Source organism: Scatophagus argus, chromosome 3, assembly GCF_020382885.2.
Source record: "Scatophagus argus isolate fScaArg1 chromosome 3, fScaArg1.pri, whole genome shotgun sequence".
In the NCBI taxonomy this organism is placed as follows: domain Eukaryota; kingdom Metazoa; phylum Chordata; class Actinopteri; family Scatophagidae; genus Scatophagus; species Scatophagus argus.
Genome location: NC_058495.1, coordinates 8,628,974 through 8,652,221, shown reverse-complemented (window position 1 = coordinate 8,652,221; position 23,248 = coordinate 8,628,974). Strand labels below are relative to the sequence as shown.

Below are 23,248 nucleotides of genomic sequence, written 5' to 3'. Positions count from 1 at the left end.
GCGAGCTGATATTAGTGGTGGAAGACGTACTCAGATCATGAACTAAAATTCATCATGAACTAAAGTTAAGAAATAAACATAGTGGAGTAAAAAAAAGTACATTTTCCTCTGGGTTCTTGTGGTGTAGAATTATGAAATAGCAGAAAGTGGAAATACATAACTACCTAACAATAATACTTAAGTACAGATGAATGAGTAAATGCATGATAGATACAGTTGTAATGTGCCTACTTTGAGCACGCTGCTGCTGGCTTGCGTAATTTCTTCAAAAAGGCCTACGATTCCCATCAACCTTTGCGATAGCATAAACGTAAGCAGCCGTTGCCAACAACTTCACACAGCCCATTCGGAACCTGTCAGCGGTGTGTTGCCTGGCCGTGCTGCTTCTTCCTCTGGCCTCAGAACTGGAAACATGCTGTCCTTTGCTCTTCGACAACTCACACGGGTAAGTGGATCATAAAGTATTGTTTTGGTGTCATTGCTTCCTTCCCGGTGAGATGAGATACATGATGCTGGTGGTTCTGTGCTGGTTGAACTGTTAGCTAGCTTAACGTCAGTGTTGGTCAGCGCCACATTCTTGGATGTATTGACTTTTAGATTAGTTGCCCACCTCCGATTTAGCGTCACCAAATGCGCCATTATTTAGCAGTTAACCGCTAGTTATCTTTTCTGTCCGACCCTCATTGCATTTTCAAAATCTTGTTAGTTAGCTGACAAGCTAACAGGCTAGGCATCAGTGCCTGTAGCTGCAGCTTGCAGCTGTGTCCACGTAGTGATGCAACAGCGACTGCTCAGTTTCATCATGTTGCGAGACAGCCAAGCAACAGGAGTGTCTCCGTAGCAAGACAATTTTCAAACCTTTTTCTCTTAAATTTTTAGTTACGACATCTTGAGGAAATAGCGTTGTGCCAGACTGTCGGGTTATTTCAAAGTTAATCACCTCTACACATCCTGTTTTTGAACTGAAACGGGTTTAAGTCAAGTTAAGAGTGTGAGTCATGATAACTCGAGGAAGATAATGCAAGAGAAACAAAAAAATAAATAAATTAACTTGGGGGTCCTGCCCCCAATAAGGTTCAAAGTGCAAACTGAGGCTGAACGAGCACCAAGCAAATATTAACCTCTTACTATGAGATAACTATGTAACAGATATAACTGCATTTTCGTCAGACTTGGGAAAACAGTTGTCGTGGCTTTATCTGTGTCAGCAGATTCTTGACTGTTGAAATATTTATTACTTTAGGGCGGCTATAAGGACAATGTGAGCTTCAGTTCCCTGATATTGATATTATCCTAACATATGTGGCAAAAGTTCAAATGTCATCTTCCTATGGCACACTCAGTTCTCAGTTTGTAAGGTTCACTTAAAAAAAAAAGACTAATGCTAAAAATCTAATATTTTGTCTGCTCTCAGTAATAGAAATAGGTGAATACAGCAAAATATTTGAAACACCTTTTATTAAAACACAATACAGTTCAACTGCACCACAAACTGCAGCTATCATAATAACTTTCAAGTTTAATGAACATCTCCGTAAACAAGTTCAAATAAAATCTGAATTTTATAACCTCAGAACGTTTGTTGCAGGGTTATTGTATTACTTAACAGACATTTGAATGAAGATTCAAGTATTTCAGACCACCTCATTTACATAAATTAAAGAGAGAGCGAGAAAAAAAATGCTTAACAATACAAATGTATGATGAAAACCAATACTGTAACATCGTTAATAACCTTGTACTTCATTGAAGTTCCTTGAGGCGTTGTTAATTATTTAACTTAAAGTTATAAATTTCACAAAGTTGTGCTCAAATACAGGACTGTTACCCTGGTAAGTTATTATCATTTGTTTTTAAAATCCTCTTCTCTGTTAGAGCAATTGTAGTAATTAGCCTAGCTGATACATATTGACACTTATGGCAAATTAGTTTTTGTGTGATGCAATTTTAGTTAAATAGTAAAAAATTCATAATTTTTCACCTTATTAAACAAGTTGTTTGGTTAAATGAGACATCTGGGTGAAGTAGGCATTAGGGGTGGGTGGAGGGGTTCAGGGCTATCAATAATTTAATTATGAACTTTATCGAGTGACCCATTTTCAAGATGGTGTAAATTTCATGTCATTTCTCAAAAACAACTAGGCTATGCCAAGTTTGGGCCAAAATCTTGTGGCATGTTTTCAGACCTAGTTTCATAAGTCACTGATCAGTGTGTTTGAAGTCTCCTGTTAAACTAGTTGGTTCACATGCTTGCATGCTTTTCCTATTGGTGCTAATTGGTTAAGTGTGGTTCTTCATTGACTTTCTAAAGGACTCACAAGACCTTTTGGTTAAGACGTGCTTTGTCCTCATAGGATTTGTGTGTGTTAGAGAGAGAGAAAGATTACAGTTGTCGTGCAGTCATCTTGCTGACCTACATTTTAGGATTGGTCTAAAGAATATATATATAAAAAATAAATATGTATATATATAAAAATAAAGAAATTCAACTTTTATAGCACTTGAAACGGTATGCTGCTGTGGATGTCTGGAAAACAGATTGCTTTTGCCTTTATGGCAATGTTTGCTCTTAAATAGGCCAGTTCTGACAGGTCATTCCAAAAATTCCATTTAATCATTTTGAGAATTGACAGAAATTTCCATTATGAAAACCTTCTCCCAAAACAAGAAGCCCAAAAAAAAATCAAGGTTCTCAAATGTTGCTTCTAACTACACAGTAGTTCTTTCCTGAATGAGAGCATTTTTTTAATCAATTTTTTTCTATTTTTTATAAACAACTTTCAAGTATTTCAGTATTCAGTATTTTTAGGCTGTTTATGTGAAGAATTTAGTTCTAGTGCATGAAATGATTGAATTGCATGGATTTTTGTCACTGCTGTTCAGTTTGAATCTTTAAATTCAATATGCAATGATCACATCTCACTAATTAAAGAGCTTTAGAGGTTTGACGGGAAAAGCACTCCATCAGCACAACTTTGAAACTTAAAAAACTTTGAGTTCAAAGTGCCCTGCCAATTCCGATTATCTTTCTAAGAACTATAATTGACAGCATATGCAAACAAAAATCAACTTTTCTTCAATGAAAATTTTTACTTTCATAATAAAAGAAGTTATTAAACTTTACAATTTTCTCTTAAAATAAAGCAACTGGAAAAACCACAAATTAGCTGTACACCATACTTTATATAACATTTAACATTACCACACAAAAGCAGGAGCAACTGATTTATATAGCAAAACAAGTTTTTAGTTGTTTTGTGAATAGTCACTAGTTTCTGCACCGTGGTCATGAAGCATGGGAGATTTTTCCTCCTGGGCCGAAGCTAACTTCTCCTTTGTAGCTACCCCTTTCACTTTAGAAACAGTGATGAAACAGCACACAGGAGCTCTGCTTGGTCTCGAGAAGTCGTAGCATTATTTAGAGGCTGACTGTGACTTGCACTGGACATTTACAGTCAGCTCAAGCTTGTGGCTAACTATAAGTACACTTCTGCTTCGCTGCACACATGCCATCACTTGCCAGTCGCTCTCTCACGTCACCACTCACTCCTTACACATTAATCCCCTACAGTTTACTTTGGCCTTACGTGTATTACAAATTGCAATTTTTGTGTCTTCTTCACTCACAGAGAAGAACGGCCATTCTACTGACATGTTAGCATGCAGCTGTGATGTTGTTGCCTGCGCCTCTCTGCATATGTGCGTGCATTTAATGGACCGACTTGGAATCAGAGATACAGGAGACTGACCGGCTGGTCTCCTGTGGCCGAGAACACTCAAAACCGGCCGATTCAAGTCCCTGGCCAGTCAGTCGGTGCAACTCTAAATCATTTCTTAACAAACAATGTGCTGCCAATCCAGTTTTGCCAGATTTTAAACAAATCAACTCAGGACATACTGGCTTGTCCACATTAACGGACACAGTAATAGCTCATTTGGCTTTAACCCAAAATGTCCCCACACCAGAGCAGTGGAGTGTGAAACCAAGTCTGACATATTTTGCCAAACCTTCTGGCTGAAATTATGAAGTCATCTAGAAAAACACCTACTATTCTGGAGCAACACATTATCTTCACCTGTATGTGTCTTATAATGGTCTTATAACAGTCCAAGTCTTATAATGTTTTGGAAATCTCTGCTTTTTATTCAAGCAACATTTATTCATTGGGTAAAATGTTTCATTTCTTACACATCACACATTCGTTTACACATTCTTGTGTTAAAAAAAAACAGCACGCAAAAGGGATCAAAGTCATGTCATATTTTGTATGATGAGCTGTTAAATTATTGATTACCTGCCAGAAAGACTTTGAAAATATTATAACTTTGAGGAGTTGCTATCCTTTATACCTAAAAATTATCTTTACTTATTTTACAAAGTATCGCTGCTTGGCAAAATGTTTGGTTTTAAATGGTCAGACATTTTGTGGATTTGTAATGAATTGAAAACCAACAAAACTGGGCCCTTTCTTTTCACAACTGAGCATCACTACTCACTCTCACAGATATTGGTTTATTAGATTTTTTTCTCATTTAGCTGTATTTAGTTGGCTCAAAATTGCCTTTAGGTGGTCAAAAAAGATTTTAAGGTTCTATTTTTGATTTAACAGACTGCACACTCTAACAGGGTCAATGAGAGGATCGTGAGTACAGGCTCAAGAAAGGCCATGAGCCAGACTTGACTCAGTCTATGTCAGTGGCACAGCCCACAGTAAGCATGTGACACTCAGGGCACCAAGAAGCCCAGTGTTTTCACTCTCATCGTCTTCACTGCAAGTTGTGGAAATATTACAGCTTAAATGTATTGTTCCACTGTCTATACATCCTGAGGATTGGCTTTGTTTCTGGCTACGCTTCATTCTCATATAGCCAGCCCGACAGCCCTTTGACCTGAATAGAGTGGAGTCACCCTCCCTCCCTTCACGCCTCTTCACCCCATACAGATTTCTCAGTCTAGTGTTATCCAGACTGAATCATGGGGCAATTTGTAACGGACAGCCCTGGTATTAGTAAGTGACAGAGAAAGAGGCAGCTGCGTATCAGACTGACGGATGCAGTTGCCCTGTTGACATTTCTTCTCTCGAACCTTACATATCTTGTTTTTTTTCTTTCTTCACTTCCCTCCTCTCTAGTCCATTCTGTTTTTCTTGTGTTACCAGGTTGATTGTTGTTTGGTATCGCCACTGATGGACAGCAGTCATCTGTAAAATTGACTCACCTCATGAGTTGCTTGAGGAAATGGGCAAAAATCATACAGAGCTAGGATTGATGAAATGTTTTTCTTTCTTCCCTTTGGTTCGTCTCTGCCATTGGTCTTATGGCACAGATGTTTGACAGGAAAGGTAAACTGATAACAATTACCTTCTCATTGTTAAACAGATGCAGTGCATCTGTGACTTGACTCTGCCATTATATTGTTCTCAGTGCCCAGGTTGATGTGGCCTATCCCACCTCCTTTTCTCACAGCAGTTTTCATCAAGTTCACCTTCAAACGACAGCATCATCTGTCGCCTAAAAATAGTCCCACTGTGACATATTTGGTGCTTGTATCTTGGCTCTCACTTTTCTTGGATCAGCTTATCTTGTGTTTATTAATTAATCTCCTGTAATGATCAGAGTTGGCAACTGAGACAAGAAGGTGGAGAGGCGCTGACCTGTGTATTGTTTAAAACCGGTGGAAGCCATGGTAGAGATATTGATGACAAGACAAACTAATAAAAAATGCAACATGAGTACTACTACAGTGAACATGTTTAGCAACATAGGGTGACATTATGGGTATAGGACGAGGGTGGAAAAAGAAAAGATGGGATGAAGGTGAAGGTGAAGAGGAGAGAGAGGAAGACTTGTCTTTGTTGCAGTCCTCAGTTGAGCTGTACCCCAGCAGTGTTGGCTTGTGTTGGGTTTTTCTTCCACTGTTTTCCCTGGCCTTGGTGTGTCCCAGCAGAAATGCAGACAGCAAAGGACAGTCCCCGTTAAGATTTAATGACCCGTGTGATTTCTCTGCGAGAAACGTATCCTCAGAGACAACTCGACCCGTTTCCCCAGGCCCTCATCTCTTCCAGAGCCCAGAGGGGAAGTGCCCTCTCCCCTTTTCCACCATCACCACTGCCACCAGTGACAGAAGGCCAGAGTATAGACTGTTAGAAATCGGCCATTAACGTGCCAGATGCCTCCCTTGGTGTGTCACCACTGTCCCCTCTGCCACTCCCGGAAGCAGATGAAGAGGCGGAGTAAAGAGGCTGGGCCGAACAACGTCAGGGTAGATAAACTATCTGCAAGCTGTTCCCAAGGATAAAGGGTCTTGTTAACTGTTCATTTATTTGTTTTTTTATGAAGAATGCTGCCTTATGAGACTATGGTTGGTCATCCATGCATTGCTGAGAAAATAGTTTAATTTCTGCCTAACAGTAGCACTCTTAATTTTTGTTTTAACTTTAGACATGTTAAAAAACTAGAAAGTTGGCTTTTGTGCTAGATTTACAGTGCAGTAAAGCAAATACAAATGATTAAATACCCAAACATTATTTACACCACACAGAATGAGCATAAATTGCATTTTTTCATATGGTTGTCCTCAACCAGTCCTGAGTATTGTGTTAATTGCTTTTTAATGGTGCTATTAAAGGGAGGTTGTCCCTCACACCCCAGCACACCTGTACAGATAATAACTATAGGTTGGCAGTAGGGGGATTGATCTCAACACGGAGTCATCATCATATTGTTGATTAAATGATGTGAGAAAGCCACTTTGTTCTAAGTGCAATCAACCAGGCAAAGAATTTTTTTTTTTGTTCTCCCGCACAGATTTACAAAGAGAACTTGAGCGCTAAAAGACGCACATACAGCTTTAACAGGTTACAGTTGTTTGGTGCACACAAAGGTTTTATGTTATGTATATATGGAATCCACTGTATGCAATAGCAAGCAGAAATTAAGTGTTAAAAAAATCTGTCACAGGCATGGTGCATAGGAGAACAATGTTTAACCATAAAAAGAGAGAGACAGAGACGGAGACAGTTAAAATTGTATAGACTCGCACTCATATGATCAAGCTTTGCAGCGGCAGCAGGAGGACTTGCCAGCCCCAGTCCAGATTAGATAAGCAGGAAGTGCTGAATCTGTTCTCTATATGCCTCCTTCGGTACACTGAGGCTGTAAAAGTCACTCCCTCAGTTTGTAGAAGTGCTGATAGAGGCATAATTGAACAACCATGCTGATTATTGATATGCAAACATGCCAGTTTCTAATTATACCAGACTACATATTTTAGTCTGAGAGCAACTGACAAGGGGGATTTAAATGTCTCTTTATTTATATAGGACAAATTATAAGGTTACCTCAAATGTAAAATGATTGAATGCAATCTGCAGAAAAATAATGTAATCCGTGTAACAACTTTGGCAGCCTATGTCCGCTGTCATGAGATCAAGTGCAAGATGAAAAAATGCAGTCATGACAATTGATAAGTGTTATATCTGTATAAAACTAACATACACTCAAACTCACTGTCTTCTGCCCGCAGCCATTGTGCCAGCGAGCCCCAGTTCGTCTCAGTGTACGCGGTCAGCAGTCCCACGCTGCCACCCGTACTGTGGACGACGATCGTCCATGGACAGGCCAGGAGAGCTTGGCTCAGGATGACCCTGAGATGTGGGATCTGCTCCGAAAGGAGAAGGACAGGCAGTGCCGTGGCTTGGAACTCATTGCATCCGAGGTAAAACATTTGACCAAATATGAAAGCTGTTTTATTTTTTATCTTTATGTGTTTGTGACAGTACACGTTTACTGTGGAGAGACATGGGGAGAACAGGCTGTAGAAGAGAGGACATGACATGAAAAAATTCTCAAGCCTGATTGCAAACCCACATGGGATGCAAGGACAACTTTGTGTGCAGAACAGTGAATGTACAAATCGGCCCTCTTACTCCAAAATGCTTTAAGTTTACAGTGAATGGGTATTTGGTGAATTATAGACCAGATAGCCTAGACTCAAAAATGTATTTCCTTGAACTTTTTGATTGGCCGGTCAAGGACATAATTTTGCCAGTGCCTTGAAATGTTGGTATGTAACTGACATACTGGCAGAAACAGTACATTGAATTAAAGTGAAAGATTTTGTAATTCAGTCATCCATTAATATAATAATAAAAAAAAACATCCCGGACAACTGTGTATTGATTGACTTGACTCATTTTGGAAAGAAAGACAGTCAGCATAAGCACTTAATGTCTTTAAGAGTTGGCAGTGCCTCCCCTGTGTGTTGCCAGCCATGCCTCAACACCTCTTATTAATGTTTTGGCTAGATTCATGGATGAATGAATAGACTTGCTAGCCTCACCAGTATCTATTCTGGTTGTATCTTCCTTTCCATATTACTGCTGACGGCATTGACAGAAAAGCCCTTATCGGAAGTTTATAATGGCTCACATTGTAGATAAATACAGCACATGTACAGCACATCAAGTAACAAATTACATAGCCATTTAGGAGTTATACACTGAAAATATGAATTCATTTTTCCCTTGTATTTATTCCTAAATCATCTTGCTGTTGTATATTTTAATATTTCATAGTTGTGAATTAGCTGTTTTTAAAAATGTTTTCAGTGGCTTGCTAGGCCAGTAAAACTGTGACCTTCTAGATCAAACATGCTAACAGATATCATGAACTCTGACAAGTGCTGTATTTTAAAAAAGAACAAATTCATATCAACTTGGCGTCTTTAACAGTGAAAACACTGACACAATGCAGAGCTCTCTGTAAGCCAGCAAAGCTCAGTTGTTACATAAACATTTGGGTAGCTCTTCTACTGTTTTCATTCCAAGGGTAGATGGTGTGAAATGGGAACATTTACTATTCAAAAGAGCGGACAAGGTTTTATCTGATATTGTTCTTTCTGTCTCCTCCTGTTCCTTCTTCACCACAGTAGTTGTTCAGTGGAGTATATCGGCCCCCCTCTCTACACAAAGCCTGACCGCTCTTGTGTGTGATAAAGCTGATATCTTCATTCTGCCTCCTCCCCACCTTGCACAGCAAGGCACTCCACAGTACAGCTCAGAAAGGCATTCTTTGAATGAAAAGACATACATTTTTCTATACGTGTCCACTACCCACACACTTAAAGACACTGAGAAGCAAGTGCATTTCCTTTTCTAATATATGCACAGTTGTCAGTATGACAGACGGATACAGCAGAAAGCTGTTACTGGAGCTGTTATCTTCCTTGATCTCCTCTTGGCTTCGAGGTGAATCATTAGCATAGCCACACACATGCGGACACACGCACATCACCCCAACAAGGGAGAGAGGGGGGACACAAGGCTGTACTGTGTGTGTCTCTGTGTATTGGGGTGTGCGTTACTGGCCAGTATGATAATACAATAAGAGCATCATCAGGATGTCAGGGTTTTTCCTGGCTTAGAATGAGCCATAGAGTTAAGCTAGGTAGTATAGCTGAAAAATGTATTTCATATTTCAGATTTCATTGTAGTTGATATTGATGATTATTGAGAAATTTTCACTGCATATTTTGTTTCAAAAAGATCAATGGCAAAAAAGTTTGAATAAAAATACCTTTTTCCTCTTAACTTTATAGTTTCAATAAAATGTTATTTTATTATTGAAATTTAGAGATTAAGGAGTTGCAAATTTCTGTGCCTGTGTGGGTTTTCTCCGGGTACTCTGGCTTCCTCACACAATCCCAAAAACATGCACATTAGGTTAATTGGCTACTCTACATTGCCCCTAAGTGTGAGTGTGAGAGTGTGTGGTTGTCTGTCTTTGTGTGTTAGCCCTGCGATTGACTGGCGACCAGTCCAGGGTGAACCCCGCCTCTCGCCCGTAGTCAGCTGGGATAGGCTCCAGCTCCCCCGCAACCCTGACGGATAAAGAAATGGAAGATGGATGGATGGACTTGCAAATTTGTTGTCATTGTGCTTTTGTAATTGACTTTGAAAACATTTACAGTATTATTGTTACAATACAACCCAAGAAACTCTCTGGATGATTATGAAATGCTACTCATCAGTAGCTGAGTGCATTGGGGGAGGGGGGCAAAACATTGCAGCGGAGTCCAGTTAGGTGGAGTGGTTTTCACTATATTTATCCTAAAAATAAAAAAATGCCATACTGGTCTTGCATAACCAGACATCCACATTTTGCTTTAGTGCTGTGCCAACCTTTCCTTTTTTATGAACAATATCCTCAACATCTGCACCACTCCACGCTGTTTCTGTTTTGTGTCACAAGTTGATGGTGCAGTATTAATACAGAGCTATTCAGAGCCAGCAGTTGGTAGGAATTACTATGATTATTTTCATTACTGATTAACCTACTGATTATTTTCCTTATTAATCATTTGGTCCTTAAAATGGTCCTGTTAAATGTTAACAAATACACAATATAATTTCCTATAGCCTATAGGCCCATGTAGTGACCTTTTCAACACGCTTGACTAGCAGTTGAACAAAAATGTTCATGTTTACTATCACTTGGGATAAAGAGAAACTTAAAATCTGCACATTTAAGAAGCGTAAACAATAGGTTACTTAGTCTTTTTCCTTAAAATTACATTATCAAATTTTTTTTAGGAATAGATTTTTTTAGATTGACTAACTGATTGATTAACTAATTTTTGCAGCTCTTGTAAAAATACAAAAAATATATTTGTAATTTAGTTGCAAGAATATAGCTGGTAAAGCTCTAATGTAGTAAATTCAATTTTAAGAGTGCCCTGAAATCGGGATAGTTAAAATTGTTAATGATTGAGTCCAATATCTTTTCTATCTTAAAGCACTCAGGCAACATATGAAATATCAAAGCAAACTTTTGTGGGATGATTATACCCCTTTTGCAGCTAAACATACTAAAAATTGTTTGTCTTGAAAAACACATTGCAAAATGATTTAAAAAGTCCACACCAATGTATCTCAGCATGTGCAGAGAAGTTTATTGCATTATTTTGTATCCTCCAGCAGTGAGGCAATAAGTATTGTGAAGTGCAGAGTGTTAGTCTGTGGAAGTCCAGAGGTTCAATACTGTAATGATTACCTTTAGCTGGAGGGGGATTTCTCACTATCACTTAACAGACTTTAATTTGTGGTCCTTGTCCCTTCTGTCCACTCGTGCCATTGATCTGAGTGTGTGTGTGTGTATGTATATGTGTGTTTTCACCACAGAATTTCTGCAGTCGAGCAGCTCTGGAAGCTCAGGGCTCCTGTCTGAACAACAAATACTCTGAAGGCTACCCAGGGAGAAGGTGAGTGTGTTTATTCACTCACAACTAGCTTATTAACACTGTTGATATTCACTTCTTTAGGATATTTGGTACAGACATACACACACACGCATGTTCTCTTGCTTGCTCTATAATAGTCATTACAACCACATAGCAAATAATCCACAGCTTCTGTCTTGCCAAAGAAGACTCCTGAGGGGGTGCACTGGAAGAATTTAGTGCTCAGACTGATAGTTGCATGTTTTCTATTTTCAGTTTTCCCATTTTCTGTTATTTCCTTCCCATAGTCACATTTATCAGCGGTAGACAGAAAGCTGACATGTTTTGAAATGTTTCTTGTTTGATGCGTTTGATTCCTGGAATATGAGCCTACCATAAATCTCCCTCCCACTGAATGTGTTTTTACTCATCTGCTATTTTACACTTTAATGTAATGAAACAAAAGGATGGTCTCATTGAATGAGTGTTTACAGCAGCCATCTGTTGCTCTTTTATCTGTAATTTCACTGAAAAGATTTGATGAGCATTTTTACCTGAGATGTCCCAGATCTGCTGTGGTAGTTTCAGGATAGGTTTGGAGTACTCTAGATATTGCTATATTTTTATATTAACAGGAGTATATAATAACGATGTGAAGTGATGAACCTATACAGAATTATCATCTGAATTTGCAGAGAATCTCACCTGAATCTCTTGTTGGCTCCACAGAGCTTTTATAATGACTTATTCCAACGAAAAAGCTCTAAAAACCCTCTGTACACCACCTGCTCAACATCAAAGGCCAGGTCGTCAAAATTAGCGACTAGTGAACATAGTGGAGCGTTTAGCAGCTAAAGAGCTAAGTATTTTCCACAGGAGTTGACAAAAACAGATAAAAGCGCTAAAAAAGAGTGGGTATTGGATGCGGACTAATATTACTTCACAATTGCTGGATGTGTTAATCGCCATATCAACTTAAAATGTGTTAATAAGTCAGTAAGGTTAAACTGAATATCAAAGCTTAATCCAGCAGGTTAATCCCATGAGTCATGTATCTGTTACCAAATGGCTTAATACTATCTCTTTTTCCTTCTCCCCTCTCAGATACTATGGTGGAGCAGAAGTGGTCGACCAGATTGAGCTGCTGTGTCAGAAACGAGCCCTGGATGCCTTTGACTTAGACCCAGCTCTGTGGGGTGTCAACGTCCAGCCGTACTCTGGCTCCCCCGCTAACTTTGCCGCATACACCGCTGTGCTGAACCCCCATGACCGCATCATGGGCCTTGACTTGCCTGATGGTGGACAGTGAGTTATCGATGCTGCTTTCTTTTTACTCTTAAACTTCACCCTGTCACTGGTTCTCTTCTACCCTCCAATGTGCCTTTTGTGCTCCTGCACAATTGTTTACGATGGAAAATTCTTTAATAAATCAAGTGGTTTGCAAGGTAATGTAACTAAGTGTGTGTGCTCGCCTGTTTTTCTGTCTCTCTACACGTTCCTTGTTGTCATCCCAGTCTGACCCATGGCTACATGTCCGATGTGAAGAGGATCTCTGCAACCTCAATCTATTTTGAGTCCATGCCCTACAAGTTAAATGTAAGTAGAGACCCTTACTACTCATATCAACTAAAAGGTTATGTACTGCCTTATACAGTGATAAACCATTAGCTCTGTTGGTGGGGATGGGGAGGAACAGTGTTGCCAGTAAAATCAGTAGGAATGGGACAGCATTGATAAAGACGTGTTATGAAAGCTGTGAGGCAGATTCAGGCTAAATAATATGTTAAATACACTATGTTATATGTGAGCATATATTTTTGTCAAGCATATCACAGGAAGGTTTTTCAGAGTCAGATATTCTCTGTGACTCACTTATTAACTCAACACCACATGAACTGTCTACAGTCTTCTCAGATCTCTGAGGCTTACCAGTACAAAACATCGCTAGTTCTGCTGCTTCAGTCGTACTGGTAGACAAACCTTAAACAAACTTAAAGACAAACCACAACCAAGACTTTCTGCGAATGTTTACAGTAAGTTATGAATATGATGTCCAGTATATTATGTATAAGTTGATTTGCGTTGTCCTCGCAAACTGCTTTCACAGTCATAGTGAAAGGGGAACTGAAATACTAAATAAAGACTGATGTGTACCACCACAGGGACGAAACATGCAGCACGTGTGGTGCTTACAGTCAACCATACCTTTTTTACATGGCTGTCATTATGTTGAGGATTTCAGTCAGCCTCATCGGCAGTTACAGATTGGGAATCCTACTGTTGAAGTCAGTAACTAAAATAACAAGAATTCATCCATCTATTTTCTATACCACTTATCTGTCAGAGTCACAGGAGGGCTGGAGGCTATCCCAGCTGATTACAGGTGTGAGGTGGGGTTCACCCTAGGTTCACACCTAGGGGGCAATGTAGAGTAGTCAGTTAATCAAATGTGCATGTTTTTGGGATTGTGGGAGGAAGCCGGAGAAAACTTATGCAGGCACAGGGAGAGCATGCAAACTCCATACAGAAGGGCCCAGATCAGGATTTGAATATCTTGCTGTGAGGTGACAGTGCTAACCACTGCCACCCAAATAACAAGAATCAGTAACAAGAAATGACAAATCTTCAATAGTCACAAATATCTAAACTTAAATGGCAAGTATTTTTGATGATCTTTCCTCTAAAAAAAAAAAAAAAAAAAAACTATTACGTCTCAGGATATTTATACAGATACACAAAAAACATAAATGTAGTAGAAAGCTGTCATCCTTTTTGGAAATCTTGTTTGGTTTTGTGTCCCTGCAGGGACAACACAAGGCAGCGTGAGTAGTGATTCAATATCTAACTCAAGAAACTTCAGCCCAGCAGCTGACTCTTACCAGCAGGTGCTTGGTGACAGAGGGAACGCAGGTGTTTTGGTTGATGTATGGCTTCTTCACTAACAATGTAACAATCCAGTCTTATTAGTTTAGATATAATCTGTAAAACATGAAGTGCTGTTGAGATCTATACTACCACAGTCTGTACATGTCAGATCTGACATATAATTTATTTGAGTTAACATGTAGATATGATCAGTACATCATATATTAGTGTATAGTAGTTTATCCCTGGGGTCATAGTTGTGTGGTAGTGTTTCGTAGCGGCTGATGGATGGCCATGAGATTCTGCATGTCCAGACCTGCTGATGTATGGGCAGGCAGGACCCCTCTGCGAGAGAGATAATGGGAAATCGACAGGCTGGCCAGCACCACTGGCTCTGTCTTCACAATGAACAGCTTGATGGAGTGAGGGGGCATCCATAGATGTGCTCTGGAGATGGGAGATTATCAGGTTGTCTAAATAAAGCTCTCTTTCCTCCTTTTCTCTTTTCCTTTTTTCCTGTCTGTATCTCCCTTATTTTCCATCCGTTCTGTCTCTCACTTTGTTTTTTTGCTCCATCCTGCTCTCCTTCTCTTGCCTGTATTGGCTCCCTTTTCTGATGTTTGGAGGACGATTAGAGGGGCTAAAACTTGAGATTGAGGCACATGGCACAATGGTCATTTGACTGATCCACTCTGACTCCATTCCATGTGACTCTGAGGTGCATACCCTGAACAATTGATTGTCTAACATATTTCTCAGATTGCTTATCTCAATGAAAAGAGCAGGAAAAGTGTCTGAGCCAACCTCTGATCTGTTGAGTCTCAACACACCGGTTGAATACGTTCCTGAAAGGTTGAATTAGGATAAGTAGGGGTGCATTACTGCAATTGCTCCATCTTCTTCCATGATATGATCGGTTGAAATGTCTCCCTTAGATAAATTCCTTCCCCTTTTAAGGTAGCCAAAGTACTTCAATTGCAGCTGGACCGAATGATCTTCAAATGGATAAAAATCTTTCTACCGTGTTAATATATTTGCTCTTGATCCCGAAGATATCTGACAACTTTTCCTCTTCTAATATTGCATTTTTCTCCCCTGACCCTTTTTCTCCCTCTAATATCCTCATATTCATCCTCCACTTCTTTCCTCCCTCCCTCTCTTCCTCTTTTTTCCTCCCCTCAATCTGTCTTCCTCTCCGTATCTCTGCAGCCTGCAACAGGACTCATAGACTACGACCAGATGGACATGACGGCCAAGCTGTTCCGGCCCAAGCTCATCATCGCTGGCACCAGCGCCTATGCCCGCCTCATTGACTACGCCCGCATCAAGAAGGTGCACAGAGAACCTTCTCTGTATTGAGGAGTGACCCAGCTTTCATACCATTTTCTCTTTTTGTGTGTGCTTCACTGTACCACTTACTCTTCTGCTACCTGTCTCTCCATTTCTAATCCTGCATTAGGAAGGTCAGATCAGCTTTGTCCTCAAACTCAGTCAGCCTTGTCACACGCACCTGCTTTCCATACTGATCCTGAGCTAAGATCACTTCCCACCATATCTTCACTATTTTCTGTTCCTTTCCAAACACAAACCACATTTCGAGGGTTTATCACTCTTGCACTCGACAGCACCAGTGCTTTCTTCCTCTCTTGCCTACTCATCTGAACTGAACGTGGATACCCACACCGACTCACATGTCCACAGCAGCAACTTTTAACTACACACTTCACTGCTCTCTTTGACAGTGCACAAGAGGCCCCTTTATCTGTTTTGTTATACCCACCCGCTGATTCACTTCATTCACTCCATGACTACTTCCCTTTGTTGCAGAGCTCCACTTTAGCTCCTACCATCAGATGGAGTGTCCCACCATTACAGAGCTGTGTTTTTATTAAGCACCATAACCATTTTGCCACTAGGCCTGAAGTGGGGCAGTATTTTCCCCCTGGCATGTCTCTGTGTAACTGTTCACCGTTGTATGGAAGAATCTGTCGAGCAGGGCTCCTCTCCAGGTTTTCAGTGTTGTGTTACCTAGATTGGAGCTGCCCCCTTACCCGCCACTTTTTTTTTAATCTGAAATTTTTTTCACTATCAGCATTCATCAGCTACCGCACATCACCCTCTTGTGTTCTTTACCCCCTCCAGTAACCCCTGTCATCTATCCTGCCTTTTAATCTAATAAACATGTGCTGATCCAGTTTAGATATGAGAGGAATGGAGATTGTCATGATAATGCATATTAATTGGAGCACTAAAAAGATTGCTTAGTGCTCTGATCATTCGCCAGCAAGTCATTTGCATGTTAGCAAGCTATTTATTGTTTGTGCCTTTTTCAATAAATGTTGGCAAGAGACGACAAGGATTTATTGAATTACACTGTAATATTACAGGCCTCAGAAGAATGCTGATGTCTGTAATACTACCAGTCCTGATTAGAAATATCTGCTCTTTTAAGATAGGTGCTGCGAACAGATATAGAATTGGTCATGAAATCTTAACTGTGGGGGGAAAATGATTGAGAGATTGTATCAGACTTTTTTATCTCGCATTTAAACTCATACAAAGTACAGTCAAATAAAATATACAGCACAGTTGGGTCATTGATGACACAGATTGAGGCAAGTTTAAGCATCTAGTTTAATTTTATAGTAACTATTGAAATTTCTGGTAGCACTCTGTATTTCAAGAATAATGTATGCAAATACAGTACAGTTCATAAATAATTGGACCATGCAGATTTTTGCTCTGTCCTCCAAGACACTACATTTGAAATTTAACTTTGTCTGAGGCTGAAGTGCTGATTTTCAGTTTTATGCAAGTGTATTGGACTTTACATTTTTTTGTATATAATCTGATTATCAAAAAGATTATCAAAAACCTGCAGCCTTTCTAACTAGATGAGTCAGTCACCTGACTTCAGTCCAACTAAGCATGATACAGTCACCTGAAAGTATGGAACTATGTTTGAGAGACTGTAATTCCTACATTGTTGATCTGATGTAGATACAGCCTCTTATAAATAGTTTCTTATTAAATCTAATTCTCTGTTAAGGTAATCAAACAAAAAAATGTGTCACTGCTACATGACTGACTGCACTTCATAGCACAGGTAGCATAACAGGTAGTCATTATTTTTGGTGTTGTACTAAATAAATTAAAACAATTACATACATTTACAATTACATTTTTTTGTAAAAACAATTCTAACCCCTGGTCTAAATTTGAATCCTAATTTGTTTTTGTTTCCCCCTTTTCCACTCTGTATGTCTTTAGCTCTGTACTGACATTAATGCCTACATGCTAGCTGACATGGCTCACATCAGTGGCCTGGTGGCAGCCAAAGCCATCCCTTCTCCCTTTGAATATGCAGACCTGGTCACCTCTACCACACACAAATCCCTCAGAGGAGCCCGGTAAGGACAAGAGAAATTTCACTAACATCTCATTATAACTGCTGCAGTGTTGTGACTGTAGCTAGGGAGCAGGCTGTTTCTCTGTCACACACATACCAGGGCATTGTGGGAATTATTAGTTATATTTTATTAATAGCAGTTTCAGTATTTTGTGATGTAATGATTCCTTTTTAACCAGGCGGCAATTGAGCCACAGGTGAAGACAAATCGGATTATCAAGGATCAAACCCTGTTGAGTTTTAGAGGAGAATAAAATGGCAACAATTCTTTGTCAGTCAATTGACCTGTTCTGTCCAGGGCTGGCCTGATCTTCTATCGTAAGGGTGTTCGCTCAAAGGACAAGAAGGGGAAGGAGATCATGTATGACCTAGAGGACAGGATCAACTTCTCAGTCTTCCCCTCCCTTCAGGGTGGACCCCATAACCATGCCATTGCCGGTGTGGCTGTGGCACTCAGACAGGTGAGCACAACACACAAACTTTGATGAAAAAGTACCTGACTTCATTTGTATTGATGTAACACTTTATTACCCTCGTCTGCTATTTCCTAATAAGAAGTTGATGACTGGAGAATCAAATTTTACAGTGAAACCAAATACTGCTAAGATATCTGGCTCAGGAACTTGCTCCCTAAGCTGCTGTGGGCACCTGCTCCTTATGGTTCTCAGCGTGAATGGTTTAAAGACTAAAAGTTCTCAACTTGTGCAGTAGATCACAGAAGGTTTTTCATGTTATGTTAAAATAACAAATGTTTAAATAATAGAAAATTGATTTATTATTTAATATCCCATGAATCTAAAAGCTAAATCTAACCAGCTCAACCCTTTCCATCTTTAATTTGCGTATGTCTGTCTCCAGGCACAATCTCCCATGTTCAAGGAGTACATCACCCAGGTACTGAAGAACGCCAAGGCTATGGCTGCAGCTCTCCTCAGCAAAGGATACACCTTGGTATCAGGTACTCTAACTTGTTTTTAAGCATTCCTTTTTTTCAGTTCCCAGGGAGACTGCATCAGCAGACAGCACAGAGAAGCATAGTCAATAAACAGAAGTGTCCTGTCACAAAATACAAATTAAGTGACAGAACAAAAACAGAAAAGCATTTAAATTCATTATGTGCAAATAGGCTAATGTCAGTGTAGCTTTCCTGCCCGTCAAGAAAATAAAACCAGATGAAACTGGTCACTTTCTGGCTGTGAGAACACGATTGAATGCTGTACTGCATTCGGTTCACTGGCCTCAGCTCTTTTTTGATGTATACTTGTCCTTTGCTTACACTGCATTGTGTGTACGGTCCCTGATGTTTGCGTTAGAAAAGACGGAAGAAAGTGTTGTATATTTTTATGGCTAATAAGAAAACTTGCAAAAAGGACTGTATTTTTACTTATGCAAGCTGGTTACATTAACATGGCTGAAGGAAATATATTTTCAAGTATGGAAATTTTTGGAGTAATAATATGCAGTCAGTTGCCAGTTTATGAGGTACATCTAAATGCAGTCTAATGCAGCCATCCTGCAGAAAATCCTACCTTCAGAAATGCTAGAATGTTCAGGTGTTAAAACTATTTTAGAGAGGTATTTATTCAACTGGGATGATGTTGGAAGATGTAGTTTGTGGTGCTATTTAGCTGTACTGAATTGTTTCTGTATTGCTATGAAAAGAGCAGGCAAAATAACAGAAACACTTCTCAGAATGATGTAATACAGTTCAACAGCACCATGAGCTGCAAGCATATATGGAACAAACACCAATGAGTATTATTGAACACAACAAAAAAAATTCCTGTTTCCTAAAATAATTTGGGCTGAATCATGACAATCAATTGCACTATCAGGATGATTGTTTCCTATTTAGATTGCATGGCATTGTATGGGAGCTTGTCCCATGTTGTCCCAGAAAGAAGTAAAACTTATCCATAATGTGTTAATATTACACAAAGCAGATGTGCAGATATACATGGGCAAATGCCTCAGAAAGGGGAAGATGTGGATTGATTGGAGTTCCCTACAACAAACCACCATCAGTTATTTGGCTTCATAATTAACTGCCTTCAGTTTCTTAACCATAGTTGTAGTAACATTGCCTCACCCATGTTAAACTAGAGGTTGAGCTGGTCTGATCAAAGTGAAGTTCATGTCTACGAAATCTTGGACATTCCTCCTCTTCAAAAGTTCTTACAAAGAATGCTCAATGTATCAGGCGGGACTGACAACCACCTGGTCCTTGTGGACCTGCGGCCTAAGGGCATCGACGGGGCTCGGGCTGAGAGGGTGCTGGAGCTCGTGTCAATCACTGCCAACAAGAACACCTGCCCCGGAGACAAGAGTGCCCTGACTCCTGGTGGCCTCAGGCTAGGTAAGAAACAGCTTCGCATTACGCTGCTTTTAACTTGACTCAGACCAGGTCTTGTCATACTTGTCAAGGGTATAATCGGAAGCTACATAAAGAACATGAGAAACGAAGTGCGGATTTGTATATTCAAAACTTTTAATTTGAACACACCTTTACATTATTTTAACTATTGTCAAGATAATTAGTCTTGATATGTTGCACACCTTTTCAGCTTTTCAGAATGTAGTTCTGCTTATGGAAATTAGTAAGCCACCAATTAAGCCACAGGCACAGAGCAGATCATGATTAATTAAGCATGTTTGGGTTTTTAATCATCTTCCAGGAAGTTCAAGAGCTCCACATCTCCTGCCACATTTTTAGCATTGTCTTAAGGCGAGATGCATTTATTATATTGAGATCTGGACTGCATTTTAGTGACCCATCAGCGCCATTGTTGGTTTGACACGTCTAGAGTCTCTGTAGATTCATCACTGAATTTCAAGAAGCTTCAGGACTTTTCTTTTTTCAGAAACCACATGGTGCCAAATGTGAGAAAATGGTTGGAGACAAATCTGTAAAACCAAAAGCAGTAATTACCAGTCATTATTTTGTATTTCAAACTGCAGACATAATGTTCTTCTCTTTCGCAGGTGCTCCAGCCCTGACCTCCAGGCAGTTCAAAGAAGCAGACTTTGTGCAAGTTGTCGAGTTCATGGATGAGGGCTTCAAGATTGCCTTGGATGTCAAGACAAAGACAGGTAAGTCTACTGTGAGAAGGGAGACGCACTGCAATGTAGCCTGGTGTTTGGCAAGAACCTACTGTTAAAAAATAAAAAGACCAGAGGTGATAAAAACAAAGGAGGCTAAAAAAATGCAAAGCTGAGGTGGATGCCTCTGTCTTCTTTGTTTTCTTCACCAGGAAAGCTCCAGGACTTCAAGAATTTCCTTCTTCAAGACCCAGAGACTGTGGCTCGCATCGCTGAACTGCGTCACAGGGTTGAAGCTTTTGCCAGGCCCTTCCCCATGCCAGGCTTCCACGACCATTAGGCAGGCCTTAGATAGAGTCGGTGGAGCCATAACAGCCAGGTGGCAGAAAGCTGGCTGGGCAGAAGTGTGCGAGGAGAAAGGAAAAATGTCACCGTAATGAAATGTGGTTTGTGCCAATGAATTGGGATGACTCTTGAGTTCCCTTATTTTTTTTCAATCAGGTCTGAGTTACCACATTTCTTTTTTTCTTTTGCTTATTGGCAGTCATCCATCAAATCTATTCTTGTAAAAACATAGCCTCTGTGCTGAGGTAAAGACACAATAAACTTTGGCAGATTTTGTAGAGCTGGAGAACCTATTTTCTATCATGTGTGTACAAATCTTTCTCAGTTGTCTTCACACCATTTATTTAATGTGTGTGGTAGGAAAAGAAACAATTCAAACAGCTACCAACAGCTCTTGGTGTCAATCTCTTTAACTTGAATAAGGTGTAATTATTTAAATTTATTTAATATTATCACATGACACACTGCAGAGTCTTAATGCCATAAAGAGTCTCGACTGATACTACTAAAAGAGATTATTATATTCATTCATTACATGGAGATGTGTGCATGATAACTTTCTAGTGTCACTTTCTGTTTATGAAACCAGATACACATGTTGGTTTTGTAAGGGGAAGGGGTGTTCTTCCAAAAAAAAAAATGTGTCTGTACCTTTTAAATATGGGGAAACTTTGTGGGAAACTTAAACCCTTTAATTAATCTGTGTCATGTATTACAGTCACGTATAGCAACACTACAAAACAAAACACATCTCACCCTCAGTGTTAACAGATATTGTAATGCTTCAAAAAGTAGAATTTACTTGAAATTTCTATTAGATGGCATTGCAGTCAAATCTTGATCTATTTTTGATAGTTATTTTCATTCTACACTGTTGTGATCCTTCATCTTTTTCTCTGATGCCAGATTTTAGTTGCTTTAAATTATGTAATGACAGATAATCAAATGAATCGAATGACAGAAATGACATCCTGGAGTATTTCATACATTTAAGTGTGTTTACAAAGAAAATATACTTTTCTATATATGATTTAAAAATAGTTAACTGTGTAACTGCCATAATGTCACATATATCTGGTTCACAGATTAGAACTGTTAGAATTATCACTGCATCAGTGAAGAAGCAAGATTTCTGTTCGTGACGTAGTCTTACTGCACAATCGAAGGGTGTTAGAAATGGTGTGGTTACACTGCACAAAACACAGCTTCTAAAGTGAACCTACACACACAAGTTAATTCATATTAACTCTTTAACAAGATACTGACAACCAATAGATTTGACTTTGCCAAAATATACCAATAAATATTATAAGACATTGTTCATAAATCTTTTTGTCTTTAGTCATGCTGTCATGACATCTATGTTGCCAGCCACTGTACAGCAACACAGGTTTAATCTCACTTTCTTTACTGAGTCTTTTTATTCATTAAAATGTAACTAGTATTGGCAGTTTCTTAATAAAGTATGCTAATGAAAATGCAGTTTGTGTTGTGTTAGTGTTTTTAATATAAATCACCTGTCACACACTGTCACAGTCACACACGTTTAAGCACCTGACCTGTGAGAAGCTGTCAAAATACCATCATGTTTGTCTGGATTGATGGTAAAGATGTGTGTGGGAGACGAGTGTGTGTTGTTTGTGGAAAGGACTGGAACAAAGTATTTAACTTGCTGCTGTATCGTGTTGATTTGAAGAATCACTTGGTATCAGAGGATTAGTTATGAGGTTGTATGTAGGTTGTCTGCCAGGGTTTGATCACGGTATAAGATCGATCCTTCTACATTTTCATCACCACTTACTGTACACCTTGTGAATTGACGCTTCAGTTTCCATCCATTCCTCAGAAGACCTATTTTAGGTCTTTTTACTTCTACTCCTGTAGAAGTAAGGACTCTTTACTCCTACTATTTACTTCTAACATATATGTGGTAGAACCCCCATGACCCTGACGGATAAGCGGTATAGAAAATGGAGGGAGGGATGGATATATGTGGTAGAACATGTACCACAGCGTGAATTTGTTTTCTGTGGAAATGTGTTTTGCAGCATGTTTCGTTCCTGTTATTTAAGGGCCCTTTTAGGGAAGGACACTGGATATTACCATTAGCTACAAATGCTGTGTTACATTGCATTGGATAAATGTTGTGTAATTCTCTGTATATTTTGTAACTGTCCCTATCAAATGAACATCAAAATGGAATGACCCTTTAAGTGACCTCAGACCTTAACAGCGCCCTCTAGGGAGAGAAAGATTTAATGAATGGCCAATTTTATGTGACAACCATCTTTCTCTTTGTTTGTGATTCTAATAATCTTAAGTACTTTTCAAAGCAGGACTTTTAGTTGTAATGTCTTCACGTTTTAGTAACG

The 23,248-nt window shown here is 39.4% G+C and overlaps 1 protein-coding gene across 1 annotated transcript; it reads left to right on the top strand.

Moving 5' to 3' along the window:
• The first annotated feature begins 287 nt into the window (after nucleotides 1–287).
• Nucleotides 288–22,358, top strand: shmt2 (serine hydroxymethyltransferase 2 (mitochondrial)). The gene is made up of 12 exons (XM_046383222.1): nucleotides 288–445; nucleotides 7,526–7,717; nucleotides 11,181–11,260; nucleotides 12,323–12,523; nucleotides 12,733–12,814; nucleotides 15,293–15,415; nucleotides 17,354–17,493; nucleotides 17,791–17,953; nucleotides 18,351–18,450; nucleotides 19,693–19,848; nucleotides 20,475–20,582; nucleotides 20,744–22,358. Exons 1-12 carry the CDS (start codon nucleotides 413–415, stop codon nucleotides 20,869–20,871), a joined length of 1,506 nt encoding a protein of 501 aa, XP_046239178.1. The 5' UTR covers nucleotides 288–412; the 3' UTR covers nucleotides 20,872–22,358.
• Nucleotides 22,359–23,248: the final 890 nt, after the last annotated feature.